At 35.3% G+C, this 19,452-nt stretch overlaps 1 protein-coding gene across 2 annotated transcripts in view; it reads right to left on the bottom strand.

Moving 5' to 3' along the window:
* LOC140450276 (probable ATP-dependent RNA helicase DHX35) overlaps positions 1 to 19,452 on the bottom strand; it is a 332,996-nt gene that overhangs the window by 29,237 nt on the left and 284,307 nt on the right. For both annotated transcript variants that reach the window (XM_072543802.1, XM_072543803.1), the window contains 3 exons: positions 10,895 to 11,209; positions 10,296 to 10,437; positions 424 to 710 (listed from right to left, as the gene is read on the bottom strand). In XM_072543802.1, the coding sequence (XP_072399903.1) occupies positions 424 to 710; positions 10,296 to 10,437; positions 10,895 to 11,209 (744 nt within the window). The remainder of the gene's footprint in view (positions 1 to 423; positions 711 to 10,295; positions 10,438 to 10,894; positions 11,210 to 19,452) is intronic.

Consider the following 19,452-nt stretch of genomic DNA (forward strand, 5'->3'; position numbering starts at 1 on the left):
AGGAGGTCCTTAGACGGCTGAACCAAACAACACGCAATATAAGAAACGCAAGCTGGAATACTTCGGTCACATTATGAGACACCCTGAAAAATATGATCTTTTACATCTGATCATTCAGGGAAAGATCCAAGGTAATCGTGGTCCTGGTAGAAGAAGAACATCATGGCTGAAAAATCTAAGGCAATGGCATGGAAAATCAACTACATCGTTATTTAGAGCTGCTGTCAATAAAGTCACGATAGCGAATATGGTAGCCAACATGATATCCAACGATCGATAACGGTCATGGAACTAGAAGAAGAAAAAATTCCTTGATGGGAGGGAGATCGTCGAGCATGAGTATAAAGGAGAGCCAATGATATTAAAATTGATGTAATTCAAAAACAGTAGTAAGTTCGGTTTATAACAAGTATTTTTTTTTACCTGAGCTAAGTAGCACCTTTGAGTATAATGGATCGAGCGCAAATTCAGCCATATTATAACCTATCGGTTTAGTTAACTCCCCATCAATGTCTATTGCATCTAACGCATACAAAATTTCTAAAGCACTCTTTAAATTCTCAATAGGAGGTGGACTAGGAAAACTGAATTTGAGTAGGTTAGCTATCCCTAAGGCTTTTATTTGTAGCACTGCATACGTCAAGTTACTTCGAACCATCTCAGGTGGAGTGTTGTCCGCTAGTTTTGCTGCGTCTTCCTCTGTGTAGAGTCTGAAAATGGAACACATTTTTTTTAAATGGTACATCTCAATGTAATTTATATTTTTGTTTAATATGGTATAAGTAAAACAAACAAGAAGAACAATTTAGATCTATTTAAAGTAAGTTTATAACTATACAGTAGGTACCATGGATCGTTACTCCGGAATCATTTATACCTACTTGGAGACTTAAAATACATAACTTTTTTTGTGCGTCGTACTTACAGAACTTTTATTTCAACAATAGTATACATAAAATATGGAAGTTTATGGTTGAAATAGCAAAAAAGTGTTCAACAGTGGCACAGCGTGAATTTTATTTCACGCTTCTCAGAAGCTAACGCAGGGGCTTAGTGCAATTGTTATAAACAATTGAAATCAAAATATCGAGTCGTCCTTGAAAGTACTTCCAAGAAATTCCCACTCAGGAACTTCACCAACGATACGATACAATTACGATACGATACAAGTTTGGACAGCTTTAGGAGAGACAGATACAAGTTGGCTAATAGCCAAAGTTGGCTTACTTTGATCTTGAGAAAGCATATAATAGAGTTATTCGAAAGATTCTGTGGTATGCGCTTAATAAGAAAGGAGTTTTTGGTGAATATGTGAAGATTGTGAGAGAAATGTATGAGGGAGTAACAACTAGTATTAGCACAAGTATGGGTGAGACTGATAAATTTTATGTGAAAATAGGACTGCACCAAGGCTCGGTGCTTAGTCCTGATTTATTCTCATTAGTGTTGGATCAGATAACAGCGAAACTACAGGGTAACATTCCGTGATACTTAATGTATGCTGATAATGTAGTGTTAGTAGGAAATACTGAAACTGATTTAGAATAAAAACTAGAACAGTGGCGAAAAGCTGTTGAGGAAAAAGGTTTAAAACTTAGTAGGGCAAAAATACTTGAGTATTTGGAATATTTATTTAACCTTCGGAGTACGAAGACTGGATCAAGCGTGACCCGACATTCACTGATTTCTTGATATTTCATGAAATAATTTTTTTACAAATCCGATTGATCGTAAGTTCTCCTTATTTGTTTCAATCTATTTTTTCGTGTACCATTCATGAACGTGCACATTACAGTTTTTCCTCTACGTAACACCTATGACGCCGGGTCAGTCTTGACCCGGTCTTCGGATTTCGAAGAATATTTTCAATATGTTTGTAGGTACACGTAAAGCGCAGCCGTCTCTGTTTACCAGTGAACGTATTCAAGGCCAAATGATTATGTTATGTAGAAATATTAGTAAATAGAAGTTAATCTTGTGAGTAAATGTAGTGTCTAATAGGCATATTGTATGAGAACGTCCGAGACGAGAGGTCTAACTTTGGTGTTAAGCGGTATTTCACGTTTGTTTATAAATTTAATTCAAGCATCGATCTTGAAGTGTGCAGTATTATAACAAAACGTGGACAATGATGATAATGAAAGCAATAGTGAAGCGAGTGATAACGACAGTTGTGAGCCCATAAAGGTAATTTATCAATTACTGAACTCAAGAACGAGAAAGTTTTAGCGACAGCTTCTGAAAATACAGATAGTGAACGATCTAACGTATCTGATGTTATGTGCGAAGGACGAACATGGCATTATTTAGCTCCAAAAAAGGGTAAGACATTAGCATGTAATTTATTAGAGAAAAACATAGGTGTCACTACGAAAAGTCAAAATATTGAGACATGCATGGATGCCTTCAATTTATTTTTTTCTGATAGTATAATGTCAATGATTTTCGAGTATACCAATAAGAGAGCTATTGAGTTCACAGCTGCATATAACAGTAAGAATTAGAAAAAAATTAAGCATTTGATTGACGTTGATCTAGTCGAACTGCGTGCTTTCATTGGTATACTTATATTATGTGGAAGGTTCAAAGAGTCTCATGAGAAGGTGCATAATTTATGGTCAAATAATGCATTTACGCGTCCTATTTATAAAGTATCTCCAAACCGGGATAGATTTATAAGTATTTTAAAGTATATTCGCTTTGATAATTTGGATACGAGAGCAGAAAGAAGAGAACGAGATAAATTAGCTCCTATTCGAGAAATCGCTGATCTATTTGCCCAAAAATGTAGGGAATCATATGAACCATCTGCTTTTGGTACTATCGACGAGCAGCTTTTAGATTTTAGGGGACGTTGTGCATTTACGATTTATATACCTAGTAAACCGAAAAAATACGGTACCCTATGTGACGCTGAAAATTTTTATTGCTGTAACTTTGAGATATAATCTGGAAAGATTGGTGATCAATCGGAACGTAACCAAGGCCCAAGAATTGTCAAAATACTTGCAGAACATTGGTATAGGTCTGGTCGAAATATTACAACTGATAAGTTTTTACCAACATTGCTTTATATGAAGAACACTTACCCAAAAATTTAACTCTTTTGGGTACTATCAGAAAAAATAGGAAGAGTTTACTCAAATCATTGCTTGAAATGACAGATCGCTCACTGTATTCTTAAACATTTTTGTTCGCTAGAAACATTACTTTAGTTTCATATGTAACCAAGCCTAACAAGTTTGTTATATTATTATCGATCTTACACAATGAACATGAAATTTCTGGTGAAGACCAAAAGTGTAAACCAAAGATTATTTTGGATTACAACAAAACCAAAAGTGGAGTTGATATTTTAAAAACAAACAACAAGAAGATGGCCCTTACGTATATTTTTTAACTTTTTGGATATTGCATGCTACAATGCTTTCGTTCTATGGAATATGAAAAATCTGGAATGGAACACCCAAGTAAATATAAAACATCGCAGAAAACTATTTCTGGAGGACCTTGGAAAACAATTAGCGTCACCCAATATAAAACGAAGAGCTGAAGCGATACAAGAAGAACCCACCAGTACCATAACTCCGTAATCCTTGCAATAGAGACCACCGGTGTTAGTGTAAAAAAGCAAATAGAAGTGCCGCAATCTGCAACAAAACGAGGTCGTTGTTATTCTTGTAGGGGTAATGACAATAAATATTCAAAAAGGTGTGACATGTGTAAAAGATTTGTTTGTAATACTCATTCAAAACGCGAAGAAGTCCATATTGTCAAAATTAAATGCAACTACTGCCAAAAAGACCAGGATGGTGAACCATCTTAAAAAATTTAAATACAATAATTTAGGAATATAATTTTTTATGTTTCTTTGTTTTTTGCTAAAATAAAGATACTGTTTAATAATATTGACTATTTAAAACATCCTTATAAATAAAATGAGAATAGATAATAGGTCTACTTCAGGGAAGCCAACCTGTTTACGTGAGCCATGCTTTACTCTCAACTCCTTACTGAGAAAAAACATGTCCTATCCCTTTATTCTTCCATAATCTAGTTACCTTTATCCTATCCCTCCCGTATGAATGGAAACTGCGGTCATCAATGCTAGCTCAAGGCGCAGAGGAATTGATCTTGGATCCGCTTGAAAACTGAACTACCTCAAGCGTTACTGGAGGGAAACCACCCCATTATTATTACCTAGTTCATTCATAAAGAAACTGACATATGATACGAAAAAGTATACTGATCATGGTCTTCGAACACTAAGATCCAACAGGAAAAGACAAACATACAGGGCTTCCAGGCCATTATTATCCAGCAAAATCCCTGTGGCAATAAAAAGTAAATAAGAATAAAATCAGCATGAGAATTGGCACATGAAATGTGAGAAGTCTCTATGAGCCCGGTAAGATACAAAATACCATACGTGAGATGATCTTTTTCTTGTTCTTCTGTCTCTTTATAAGCAATTCTACTTGTTCACTGGCGAATTAATACCTCTAAGGGAACGTTGTCACTCTTCTGCCGATTGGTGATATATCTCTTGCTTGATATTTTGACTACATGGATTTCCACCTATTCTGCTTATGTGGTTATTCCATTGTATTTTTCTATTTAGTGTTTATTCGTTTATACACTATATTATATACGTTACATGTTCTTGAAATGTCTTCACTTCTCTTTCGATCTCTCAGCGTATTTCCTGTAATTCTTCTCAGTACTCTTATCTCCCGTTTCCAGTAGCCTTTGTGTTATTGGCTGTGTCTGGTCTTGTTTCTGAGGCATATGTCATTATTGGTCTTACACTGGTATTATAAATTCTAGACTTCATCTCATTGTTAATGTGTCTGTTTCGCCATATAGTGTTATTAAGGCATCTTGCCAGTCTATTTACTTTTTGTAATTGATCTTTAACTTCTTTGTCCAGGTCTCCATTGCTGAACAGTGTAATTCCAAGATATTTTATGTCTATTACTTGTTGTACTGATTGATTCTTTGCTGATTACTATTGTTTTAGTTTTCTGAGATGAGTTTGTCATATTTTGACACTTTTGATAATTTCATCAATGATTAAATTGAAGAGCATAAGACTCAATGCTTGTCTTATTCTGCTGCCTATTTCTATAGGTTCTGTAAGTTGTCCATCTATTCTGACTTCCATTTTGTGGTTTGGGTAGATGTTTTCAAATAGTTTTTATTATATTTAGGGAACTTCTCTATTATACAGAAGGTGGATTACATATTTGAGTCTTACTCTGTGATTATACTCTATTATACTCTAGTGATTTCTCAACAATTTGCTTTATGACGAATATTGCATCTGTACACGATCTTTTAGCACGAAAACCCTGTTGTTCATATGCTGAACTTATCACCTGGTTCATTATTTCTTTTAAAATTTTAGTTGTAAGTTTCAGGTTAGTATTTAACAAATTAATAAGTTTATACATCTATAGTTTTGTGGCTGTTTTTTATCTCCCTTCTTTGAATAGTAAGATTAGTTCGCTCGTTCTCCATTCTTCCGGTATTTTATTGTGTTATATAATTTTGCTAATTAATGTTGTTAACTATTCTGTCATTGCTGCCCCACAATGTTTCAATTATTCGTTTGGTATTCCGTCTTTGCCTCCTGCTTTTCTATTCTTCGGCTTTTTAAGTATTTGGTGAGATGATAAGGCTCAATATACCAGTTCTTGGGATAAGCGAAATGCGCTGGATGGGGGACTGGTAAATGTAAGAAAGACGACCACTACGTATTCTATTCTGAGCCTAAAGAAGTCTCTAGTTGTATTAAATCTGTAAGCTACTTTTAAGACAGAGTCATCATGATGCAATTAAACTAAATGGCAATGGATACTAATCTGGTCCAAGTTTATCCGCCCACAGCCAGCAGTAGTGAAAAGGACATAGAGAAATTTTATGATGATATAAGGAAGATAATGAGTAATCTGAAAAATAAAGACATCACTATAATAATGGGGGATATCAATGCCACAGCAGGAAAAGGTAGACAAGAAATCATTCTAGGCAATTTCAGACTTGGACAACGTAATGAGAGGAGAAATCGTTTTGTAGAATTCTGCGTAGAAAACAACTTAAGTGTGACAAATTCTTCAAGCTACGTCAGCGTCGTTTATACATATAAAGGATTAATTTTTAAGGGAACATACAAATTCCCAGCTCGAAAATTGGACCTAGTTCAACGAGTGGCAACAACCAACTCAATCTTTTATCATCGACTTAGTATCATAATAATTATAAGATTTATTACTTTAATTATGTAATTTGAGGGTCATCTGTCCTCGTTATGTAGCTTGTTTCAAATACAATATAGACATTTTTCACTGAGGATGGTCCGATAGGAGTGAAAACCTTCGGAAAATTTATGAATCCATTTTGAATATTAATTATATTATTTATATTATATACCAGTTTACTCAAGAAGTTTTTAGTTCATAGTAAGTTTTTTAAAAATACAATCAATGATACAATAAAATCAATAAAGAAAGAAGAAAAATGAGGAATGCAAAAGAAAAATGGTACGGCAGCAAATGCACTGAAATAAAAGAATTGCAGAAAAAGAATGACACGTTTAATATGTACAAAAAGGTGCAAGAAATAACTGGACCATATGGGTTAACTGCAAGAATAGAAAAGAATAGAAATTGAAATGGAAAATATATCGACTGGACCAAAAGTAACCTTCGATGAAATGGAAAGAGCTATAAAACTAGCAAAGAATAGGAAAGTAAAAGGACCAGATGAATTTCCTAGCAAAATAATCAAACTACTCGACGATAACTGGAAATATCCTCTTTTAAATCTCTTCAATAAAATATACGAAACAGGGCATATACCAACAGAGTGGTTATTGTCAACATGTATAATGATACCGAAAAAAATAAACGCTAAACAATGTAGCGATCATCGCCCCATCAGTCTGATAAGCCATGTACTGAAAATTATCTTAAGAATATTGCACTCGAGAATTTACAAAACAAAATAGAAGTAAAACTAAACGAAACACAGTTTGGTTTAAGGAATAATCTTGGAACCAGAGAAGCATTATTCAATTTGTAGGGATGTAAAACATCCGGCATATATGTGTTTTATCGATTTCGAGAAGGACTTTGACCGGGTCATCCACGACAAGCTGATAGGTGTCTTGCAAGAGGTGGGTGTGAATTGATGACCAATATCTTCGTATTATCAAAAAATTGTATTGGCATCAATGTGCAAACATACGAATTGGTCAGAATACGACGGAGACAGTGGAGATATGACATGGAGTGAGGCACACGGGCGTGTTTTATCGCTTCTACTTTTTTATATCTACTCCGAAATTTTCTTCAAAGAAGCCTTAGATGAAGAGGAAGTCTTTAAAATCAACGGAATTAATTTTAACAATCTCAGATACGCAGACGACACGGTACTGACTACTTCTGTACGATACTGAAGCTAACACTTAATACTTCTAAGACAAAACTTATGGTTGTTAGCAAAACCTAGTTACAAACAATGAATATCAGAGCGTATCGAATAAAGATAGAAATAGTCAACAATATCATATATTTGGGTGCCAATGTTAGCGATAACTGGGATGAATAAAGAAGTAAGAATATGCATTGAAAAAACCAGAGCTGCCTTCTATAAACTAAAGAAAATTCTCATTAATAGAGATATTATATTAAACCTTAAAATCAGCTAATAATCTGCTACATATCCTCCACATTGTTGTGCAGCATGTAGAGCTGCACCCTTACAGGAGCACTAATGAAAATATTGGAGGCCCTTGAGACGTGGATCTACCGACAAATATTACAGATAAGTTGGAGGATAACATTGGAGATTCGCAGTTTGGGTTTCGGAATTCTCTTGGGACAAGAGAAGCACTTTTTAGTCTACAGGTACTCATCCAGCGCTGCAGAGATATGAACAAAGACGTGTACATATGCTTTATAGACTACGCAAAAGCATTCGATAACGTAAAGCACGAAAAGATAATTGCAGTTCTCCATAAGATCGGAGTCGACTATAGAGACATTCGAACAATAGCGAGTCTCTATTGGGGCCAAACAGCTAAAGTGAAAGTAGGATCTACATTGACCAATAAAATTGAGATCAAGAAAGGGGTACGACAGGGCTGTATCTTGTCTCCTATTCTCTTTAATATATACTCAGAAGAAGTATTTAAGACAGCGCTGGAGGAAAGCACAGAAGGCATAAAGATAAATGGAGAAATAATTAATAACATAAGGTATGCTGATGACACTGTGATTCTAGCAAGTAGCATGGAGGAACTGAGTTACCTAATGAGTAAGATACAAAAAACAAGTGCACAATACGGACTCAGACTAAATATCACAAAAACCAAGTGGATGTTAGTAAGCAAAACCCAACAACCACCACAGCAACTGATATTAGACAATGAAAGAATTGAACACGTGGACTCGTACATCTACTTGGGAACAACAGTTAACTCAAATTGGGATCAAGCGAAGGAAATACGTATAAGAGTAGAAAAGGCAAGAGCATCGTTCACTAGCATGAAGCAAATTTTCACCTCTAAAAGCCTCACCCTACCTCTCAAAATTCGACTTCTGAAATGTTATGTATTCCCGGTTTTGTTATATGGAATGGAGGCGTGGACAATGACCGCAACATTGATGAAAAAAGTAGAGGCCTTCGAAATGTGGACTTACCGACGTATATTACGTATATCCTGGACTGAGCACGTGACCAACGAAGAGGTACTACGCCGGATAGGTAAAGAGAGAGAGGTAGGAATAAGTATAAAGAAAAGAAAGTTGGAATACTTGGGTCACGTTATGAGACATAATAAATATAGAGTACTACAACTGATCGTTCAAGGGAAAATAGACAGCAGAAGGGGTCCAGGGAGGAGAAGACACTCGTGGCTCCAAAACTTGCGGCAATGGTTCGGATTGTCATCTGCTGAACTATTCAGATCTGCCGTAAACAAAGTCAGAATAGCCATGTTGATTGCCAACGTTCGGAACGGACAAGGCACATGAAGAAGAAGAAGTTGGATTGATCGAATAAGAAACGAAATAGTTTTACGCCGAATGAAAAAGAGCACAGAAATATCGAAAATAATAAAAATTCTAAAGGTATTATCTTGAATATATTGCCTGTGTAAGTCCATTTCAAATAGGTAAAAAAATAAGAATAAGACTTACTTACAATCAATTTATTCTACCACCAACGACCGGTTTCGCATACTATAATTTGCTATGCATCTTCATGTCTTAAGGTACATGGTAAACTAAAGGATGCCGATACAAGGATTGTTATTAATGTTTTAGAAAACATAGTTAAAACTGTTATGGTAAACTGGTGACGGGTGATCATCGGTTTTATTGTAATTATTTAACAAATAGAGGGAAATATAAACGGGAATAAAAGAGGGAATAAAACCGATGATCACCGGTCACTAGTTAACCATAACAGTTCGAACTATGTTTTCTAAAACATTAAAGAATATTGCTTGTATCGGCATCATTTAGTTTACCATGTACCTTAAGACCCGAAGATGCATAGCAAATTATAGTGTGCGTAACCGGTCGTTGGTGGTAGAATAAATTGATTGTAATTAAATCTTATTCTTATTTCTTTTAATCTATTTAAAGGAATTATATTTCGCCCATGTAATGAGACATCCAGAGAGGTATAACCTTCTGCACCTCATAATATTGGGCGAGATCACAGGAAAAAGAAGTCCAGGCCGACGAAGAACACTCTGACTCCGAAATCTCCAGAAGTGCTATCAAATGACATCCGATAATCTGTTTAAATCTACTTATACGTTCGATAATCGCACAAGGTACTGAAAGAAGGGAGAATTAGGAGAGTAAGAGCAAAGAAGACCTGGGACAGACGCGTAAGCAGAACATGTCGGTAAAGAGAATTGATACTGGTATAATACAAGATAGAAATCCATTGAGAAATGTAATTAAGGAAGCCAACCTCCTATAGGGATCAAGGCAAAGAGAATGATGATAATGATGATCCTTTTACTCATATATACTGCATGCCGTGGTATGGAATAATTTGTTCCTGATGTTTGAGATAGACATTACCAAAAGCCACGCGATTGCCAGTTCTAGAAGAGCGAAAGATAAGTACTTATTTCTAGAGCTAGATATATTTGAGGTCATATCTGAGTCTACCTTATCTGAAGACTTCTTAATATTCTCAAGTTTCAAATACTAAACAAACTATTGAAACAATTTAACTTAATAACTACATTACATACTTAATTTATATCTTACCTATACACATTACCAGATCTTACTCTTCCAGCTCTACCAGCTCTTTGAGCTGCGGAGGATTTGCTGATTGGGAGTACTACCAAACTATCAGTATGAGTTTCTGTATTGTACCATTTAAGCTTAACATATCCACAGTCGATCACTATAAAACCACAAAAATATATTAATTCAATGGGGATAATTTTATTATTTTACATTTTATTTCATCATTTTAAACTTCGTAATAATTTTTGAAACAAAGACGTAACGATTGTATTCGATATACGATTTAATATTAAAGAAAACAAAGGACAAAATGGAATATGTAGAATAAGAAGAAAATAGTGAGATTAAATTGAAGAAGACATAAAGAAAAGAAAATGTATTATTTAAGAAATAAAGCTTTAAAAGTTATAGATATAGAAAAAGAAAGACGAATTGTAAATTGGAAGGTATTGTACTATAAAATTTGTAAAGTAAAATCATTTACTCATCTATTATAAATATTAGTTACTTTATTTTAAACTTACTATAATAAATAGATAAGAGTGTCACCATGCCCTGACAAGGTCTCAAGGAATGAGGAGGAGAATAATAGATAAAAGTTATAAAATTATTACCGTGAACGATTCCAGGTATAGTAACTGAAGTTTCAGCCACATTGGTTGCAACTACAACTTTTCTGTAACCATTAGGTGCAGGTTTAAAGACTTTCAGTTGTTCGTGATGTGGTAGAGAACCGTACATGGGTAGTACCATCATGTTTTCCTTCTTTCTAGATTCTTCTATCAAATTTGCATGTTCATTTAGTAACCTCACAGCTCGGTCCACTTCTTCTTGACCGGTTAGAAACACCAGGATATCACCGGTTGCTTTGGAGGCGTTGATTTTAAGAACACTGTCGACGGATGCTTGTACGTAACATGGGACTGGCTCTAAAACAAAAAACAAATAATATATACATATTATATATTAAATAATACAAAAATGAGACAAAAGTTACATGATACAAAAATTAGGTTAGCGAGATTAGAAGAGAAACATAAACGCAAATAATATCATTAAGGATTGCCAATCGGTACTGATAATAAGATGTAATCTTAAAGAAACAATATTTTTAAAGAAATAATGAAAAAGCAATCACTGTATGTATAAAGATAGATCAGGTAACAAAACTAGAAAAAAACATGCTTGGTTTGCAATACAGAAATAGTTATGCAGAATAAAAATAAACTGAAACATAAAAGAATACAAAATATTCATATATAACGATTTAACCAAAGATAAATGAAATATTCAGGGAAAATAAGAGCAGTAGGAATAACAGAATGTACATCATCATAAATAGTTGGTGGCCCTCCTCTGCTCAGTATTGAATATACTCCGTATTGAACAGAATGTACACTGATAATAAAAGATGGCCAACTTGGCAAAGAAAACTAAAATGAGCGGAGATAAAGGAAAAAAGTAAGAACATTATCTGAAATCAGCAAACTAGAATCTGCTTCGATATGAATCTTGTCTTGGTCGCCATTCCAGAATCTTTCTGATCCATCTATCATCCGTCATTCTGGCATCATGTCATATTATGCATAAACCCCCAACTAAAGCAACGGTACAGAGAACTAATAAAACTGGCACTAAAGAGCAGATTCTATGTCCACAAAGTATTGCCGATTACAATCTAAACAAGGGTGGAGTAGATCTATTTGATCATCTAATGGATTGTTATTCTTCTTCTTCTTCTTCTTCTGATGGCGCTACAACCCTTTGTGAGTCTTGGCCTGCTTAACAATGTTCTTCCATTCTGCCCTGTCGGATACTTTCCTTCGCCACTGCCTGATGTTCATGGTTTCAAGATCCCTCTCTACGTCGTCTATCCATCTTTTACGGGGCCTTCCTCTTGTTCTGTTTCCTTGGGGCTTCCATCTCTGGACTACTTTTACAGCTCGATTATCTGGCATTCTTTCTAGGTGACCAAGCCAGTTTAGTCTTTGTGACTTTACAAATCTGACAATATCTGCGCTCTGCATTAGTTCATCCAGCTCGTGGTTCATTTTAATTCTCCACGAACTATCGCTGCATTGGGTTGGTCCAAATATCTTCCTTAGTATTTTGTTATTGTTGTTTGGATTGTTATTCTATTTCATGGAAATCTAGGAAATGGTGGTTGAAAATATATTTTTATTTGGTGGATAGTGCAATAATTATTGCTTGTATTTTATCTCGATTTTTCCGGTGAGTTTTGCGCTAAGGGATGATGGGATAGTTTTTCGGGATTGGTCAATGTACCAATCAATAGCAATTAATTAGCAATAAAATATGCGGCCAAGATGGACTCTGTAGCCTTATTCATTGCCGAGATATAGTGATGGCTATGCTAGATTTACCGTAAAGTTAGCATAATCATTGTTTCTCGGCAATTGTTTCTCGGCAACGGTTGCAGCAATAAATTGTTTCTTGACGTAAAATTTCGGCAATAAATTAGCAATCAATTCCTTACGGTTCGCCTTTTGGCCGATTTATCGGTTTTCCGGGGGTGTGTTTTGAGCTAGGAATTAATGGGAGAACTTTTGGATATTGTGACACTGGAGCTGTTTGTGACACATAACCGGCCAGGCAAACGACAGTTGTTTTGAGTAGTAAGGACCATGATACTATGACTAACAAGATAGGATCTTCCCGTAGCACAAAATCGGTCGTGTTCGCGCATGCCGTCATTGGAGAGTAGAATTTGAATTCTTGTTAAAGTTAAATGGAATTTTTATGCATTCTGTGATGAAATTATTCAATTAGCAAAATAATAATATTAAATAAAGGTTTAATAATTACAATAATCGTACACAAAAGAATATCTCCAAACTATTTATTAAAGATTATTTATTGACACATACAAAAAACTGACATTACGAACGTGCAACTCTCCAATTACGTCACGACTTATGCGCAATATCTTATCTTCTTAATCATAGTATCATGGTAAGGACCTCTGTAATAAAAATCTATATATTTCATGCAGTCGATTTTTTGGACTTAATTAATTATTAACAAATTAATGTCAAAAAACGGTAAATTTTAAATATTCTATATTATAAGTATTTTTAAATATTCCTAAATTTGTTGCTTAGAAAGTTGCAAAATAAGTCAAAAATTTCGGTTTTTTATAAATGTTATTAACTTTTTTTAAAATAAACGTATAACTCTTAGATTACAGATCGGCCAAACAGTTTAAAAGTTATTTAACTTTTTTTCCCAAATTACATTTTTTTGCGCCAATATAAGTCAGAAAATTATATACTTAGTTATATTAATTGTACGGGTAGCTTCTGAAAGAAGAAGATTTATTCTATTATTATTATTTAAAAAAAATGGAAAAAATAATTTTAAATATTGCAAAATAATTTTACAAAAATATGTCGATTTTTTGCTTATAAACAATTAGAATAACTTTTTAATCATTCACTGCAAAAAACCTTATTAGGGTTAACTGAAAGAACATACTTTAAAGTTTTAATGTGAAAAATTCGAAAAGGATTGCATTTTAATGGAATCGTTCACAAAGTTTCAAAAACGTGGTTCTCAAAATTGGTCCGCTTTGAAAATACGGATTTCGACGTTTCTTTGTTTAATTTGTATGTACTTTTTGCGTGTATTACGAATATGTATTATTTAAATAATTAGATTGTTAAATAACCCTCTAGTTTGTTTAAACAATTTTTTTTCAGTTTTTTTCAATTTTTTTTTTGGAATATTTATGGTAATTTTTTATTGTAAAAAAAAATAAATATTTATCATTTAATATACATATTCAATAAACTTTGTAAATATTTTATTTATAATAGATTTTATGAAAAAAAAAACAAATTATCCTATTCAATTATTTCTAAAAATATTATTGGTTTATATAATGCTTGGGAAATAAATAATCCCATATAAACTAGGTTTTATTTGTTGCTAAGCATGCAAGGCGGGTGGCTTTTGTCGAAAAAGTTGGATTTCATACCCATATGCTGAAAAGTTTACCGAAAATTTTTCATGGCGACCTATTTACGTATAACATTTTTTTTTAAATAATTTGAAAGTTATTTTAAGACGAAAGTTATTTTATGTAAAACGATTACTTTAAACGTAAATTGCAAATAAACTACTAAAATAGCCGAAAAAAGCCAATTTTAACGTTTTTCGAGGCCATTTTTTAATATGTTGAACATCGGATGTAAAAAAAATACAGGATGAAAGCTTAAGCCAATTGATAAATTGCGTTAGGCTTTCACGGCCATCGTCTAACTTATTAAACTGTTTATTCGGGCTGTTGGGCCGTTGTCTTCTGTTGAGATTTGTTCTCGACGTTTCGCCAACACTAGGGGTTGGCATCTTCTGGAGATGTTGATGCTTCGCTTGTAAGCAGAAACTGACGACGCGTTGTACTACGGAGGCAATATTTATAATTTCCACTCGCCTCCCCTCCACTGGTTCCGGCTTGAGGGGGCGTGTCGTTGTTTATAGTAGCTTTTCTATCTCCGTGTTTGGCGGGAAGGGCGTTTGTGGATTTTAATACTGGTATCCATGTTTTGTTGATTTTTAGTCCTTCTTCTATCCTATTGAAATTGTTTGGGTGCTTGTATATTTCCACCGCTTCCCGATATAACCGTGGGTAGTACTGTGAAGTTTTGTCCAGCATCTGTGTTTCTTCAAATAGTATTCGATGTTCTCCGCTTCCCAAAGCGTGTTCGGCAACGGCAGATTTGTCGATATGTCCTAAACGACAATGGCTTTTATGTTCATTTATCCTGGTGTTGGTGTGTCTTTTTGTGGTTCCCACATATACCATTCCACATGTGCATGGTATTCGGTATACTCCGGCCGTTGCTAATGGGTCGCGTTTGTCTTTTACCGATCTTAAACAATCCTTGATCTTCTTTGTAGGTCTGAAGATGGTCTTTATGTTGGCTTTCTTGAGTATTCGCCCAATTCTGTCCGTTACCCCCGATATATAGGGCAAGAACGCTTTCCCTTTACATTCTGTTTCTTCGTCCCTTCTTCTAGATACGTTGTTCATCGCCTTGTGTATTTCTCTTCTGGTGTACCCATTAGAGGTGAGCGCTTTTTCAATATAACGGACAAAACTTCACAGTACTACCCACGGTTATATCGGGAAGCGGTGGAAATATACAAGCACCCAAACAATTTCAATAGGATAGAAGAAGGACTAAAAATCAACAAAACATGGATACCAGTATTAAAATCCACAAACGCCCTTCCCGCCAAACACGGAGATAGAAAAGCTACTATAAACAACGACACGCCCCCTCAAGCCGGAACCAGTGGAGGGGAGGCGAGTGGAAATTATAAATATTGCCTCCGTAGTACAACGCGTCGTCAGTTTCTGCTTACAAGCGAAGCATCAACATCTCCAGAAGATGCCAACCCCTAGTGTTGGCGAAACGTCGAGAACAAATCTCAACAGAAGACAACGGCCCAACAGCCCGAATAAACAGTTTAATAAGTTAGACGATGGCCGTGAAAGCCTAACGCAATTTATCAGTCGCCTCTACGGGGAGGAGGTAACTACATACTACAGAAGACTAGATTGTCTACGGAAGAAGAAAGCTCAACTTCTTGCGTCGTTAGCTTTTCTATCACGATGTCGAGACAACGGGGTACTACCGAACTTCTTACGAACGAATCGATCCATCAGAACAAGTCAAGCCAATAGAATATATACACGCATGGAAAAAGCACTATTACGAGAACGAATACATGACACCAGACGAAATTTGGCGAAGGTTGACAAGGAGCTTCTAGATTTGTTTTACGCTTTGAGCAGCAGGTTGAAATATGAAGATTGGAATAAAATTGAATCCATTTGTTACAGAAAAATGGAAAATGAACTAGAAAGGAACACTGAACGCCAGAAAAACAAATACGAACGCTTAACCAAACATAAGGAGGTAGAATCAAAACAAAACACAGAAAGAACAGTGGTCAATCTTTCAGATAAAGTTTTAACTTCAGCTGAAACATCATTGTTAGCCAAAGGGGGAAATTTTGCGATTGTGCCTAAAGTTATACCCAAAGAAGACATCATCGCTAATATAGAGTCTGCGATCCGCAACTTACCAATCGAAGCAGCTGAAGAAATAAGGACAGAATCAGCAAGAATTTTGCATAAAGCTAAGACACCGAAAAATAATTTGAGCCACCAAGAAATACGTGCCATAAAATCGTTAAACGCAGACAAAGATGTTGTAATTTTACCAGCAGACAAGGGAAACGCCACGATCGTAATGAAGACAGCCGACTACAAAACGAAAATACAAAATCTTCTAGATCCTGCGGTTTACAAGAAACTTAAAAAAGATCCCACAGCAGTCACCCTACGAAAAATCAACAGACTTATTAAATCTTCGTCCATACCAGAGGAGATAAAGCCAAGAATATGCAACAGCGAAGCAGTCCCACCACGCTTGTATGGCTTGCCGAAAATACACAAAGACGATGTACCTCTCCGCCCTATTGTGAGCTCCATAGGATCTCCGTCTTACAGCCTTGCAAAACATCTGGCCGATATTTTACAACCACATATAGGAAAAAACGATGCCTTTGTAAAAGACTCCGCCCATTTTATTGAGAAGATCAAAGGAATAACTTTGCAGGAATCTGACATTCTTGTTAGTTTTGATGTGGTTTCCCTATTTACAAGAGTCCCCCTAGACGACGTTCTGAATTTAATTGAGGGACTAGTTTCCAAGGATATGGTGGAATTATACCGTATTTGCCTAACTACCACATACTTTTCATGGGAAGACCAAATTTATGAACAGATGGATGGAGTAGCAATGGGAAGCCCACTAAGCCCGGTCGTAGCCAACCTTTTCATGGAGCATTTAGAGAAGAAGATAATGGACTCAGCATACAAGCCTAGGGTATGGTTCAGATACGTTGATGACACCTTTGTGATTTGGGGTCACGGAGCAGAAAAACTAAACGATTTCCTGGCTTATATAAATACACTACATCCAAATATTCAATTTACGATGGAAACAGAAAAAGCTCAACAACTAGCGTTCCTGGATGTATTAGTAAATCGAAAGGAAGGTCACTTAGGACATAAAGTGTATCGAAAACCTACACACACAGACAGATACCTAAACAGGAACTCAAATCATCATCCTAGCCAAAAACAAGGTATCATCAAAACTTTGGCAGAGAGGGCGAAGAGAATTTGTGAACCACAACATCTCCAAAGTGAACTTCTTTATATTGAAAAAGCGCTCACCTCTAATGGGTACACCAGAAGAGAAATACACAAGGCGATGAACAACGTATCTAGAAGAAGGGACGAAGAAACAGAATGTAAAGGGAAAGCGTTCTTGCCCTATATATCGGGGGTAACGGACAGAATTGGGCGAATACTCAAGAAAGCCAACATAAAGACCATCTTCAGACCTACAAAGAAGATCAAGGATTGTTTAAGATCGGTAAAAGACAAACGCGACCCATTAGCAACGGCCGGAGTATACCGAATACCATGCACATGTGGAATGGTATATGTGGGAACCACAAAAAGACACACCAACACCAGGATAAATGAACATAAAAGCCATTGTCGTTTAGGACATATCGACAAATCTGCCGTTGCCGAACACGCTTTGGGAAGCGGAGAACATCGAATACTATTTGAAGAAACACAGATGCTGGACAAAACTTCACAGTACTACCCACGGTTATATCGGGAAGCGGTGGAAATATACAAGCACCCAAACAATTTCAATAGGATAGAAGAAGGACTAAAAATCAACAAAACATGGATACCAGTATTAAAATCCACAAACGCCCTTCCCGCCAAACACGGAGATAGAAAAGCTACTATAAACAACGACACGCCCCCTCAAGCCGGAACCAGTGGAGGGGAGGCGAGTGGAAATTATAAATATTGCCTCCGTAGTACAACGCGTCGTCAGTTTCTGCTTACAAGCGAAGCATCAACATCTCCAGAAGATGCCAACCCCTAGTGTTGGCGAAACGTCGAGAACAAATCTCAACAGAAGACAACGGCCCAACAGCCCGAATAAACAGTTTAATAACTTAAGCCAATTCATTTAAAAATGCTCAATTTCATTTTGATGTTATATTGCAAAAGTCAGTTTAAAATATACATAACCAAATTGATATACCGTTGCGTTTCGGAATATATAGACTTGACGAACGTCCAAACTTTAACCTCTGAAACACATTGTTTATTTCTTACCACAATCTTAATCTTATTTTAATCGGAAGAATATGATGCCGCAATATTACAGTAAAAAGTTTACCCAAAGTATACTACGGGAAATTGCTTAATATAAAAAAAAGAATAAATAGTTCAAACAAAAATGAACTTTTTTATTTGTTGAAAAATTGTTATAAATAAACAGCTTCCCGTGGTAAACTTTGGGTTAATTTTTTACTGTAATGTTGTAGCATAATATTTATTCTTTCGATTAAAATAAGATTCAGCTTATGGGTAAAAAAATAAACAATGTATTTTGAACGTTAAAGTTTAGATGTTTGTCAAGCCTATATATCCCGAAAAGCAACTGTATATCAATTTGTTTATGGATATTTTAAACTGACTTATGCTATATAAAATCAAAATGGAGTTACGCATTTTGAACCTATTTTGTAAACTTTCACCTCATATTTTTGTTTTTTAAATTCGATGTCCAGCTTTTGAAAAATATTTACGTTTATGGTAAGTAGTTTACGGAAAAATACAAGAATACCTTTCGTCTTAGGCTATGGCTCCACGAGCGACAGATTGTCGCTAGCAGTAGCAGTAAAATTACGGCGGCAGTAAAGCAGTAAAATCATCACAGACGCAGCTACAATCAGTGGTATCTTGTCCGTGTATATAGCAGATAAAATAAATAAATAAATAAGTAAAATAAATTCACACCGATAATACAATAATATAGTACCTATGGATAATCTATCATTTTAAAAAAAAGTTGATTTAATATTGGCATTGTGCCGTCGACGTAGGGTTAAAAAACAACGGAAATGGTAGATTCACCCTGTTCTAGTGCCTAGACAGACAGAGGGAAAATTTTTTCTTTTACACAACAAATTAAAAGAATATCCTGACAAGTTTTTTGAATATTACAGGATGTCAGTGTCTTCTTTTAATTTTTTATTA

This window comes from Diabrotica undecimpunctata, chromosome 9, assembly GCF_040954645.1.
Source record: "Diabrotica undecimpunctata isolate CICGRU chromosome 9, icDiaUnde3, whole genome shotgun sequence".
In the NCBI taxonomy this organism is placed as follows: Eukaryota; Metazoa; Arthropoda; class Insecta; order Coleoptera; family Chrysomelidae; genus Diabrotica; species Diabrotica undecimpunctata.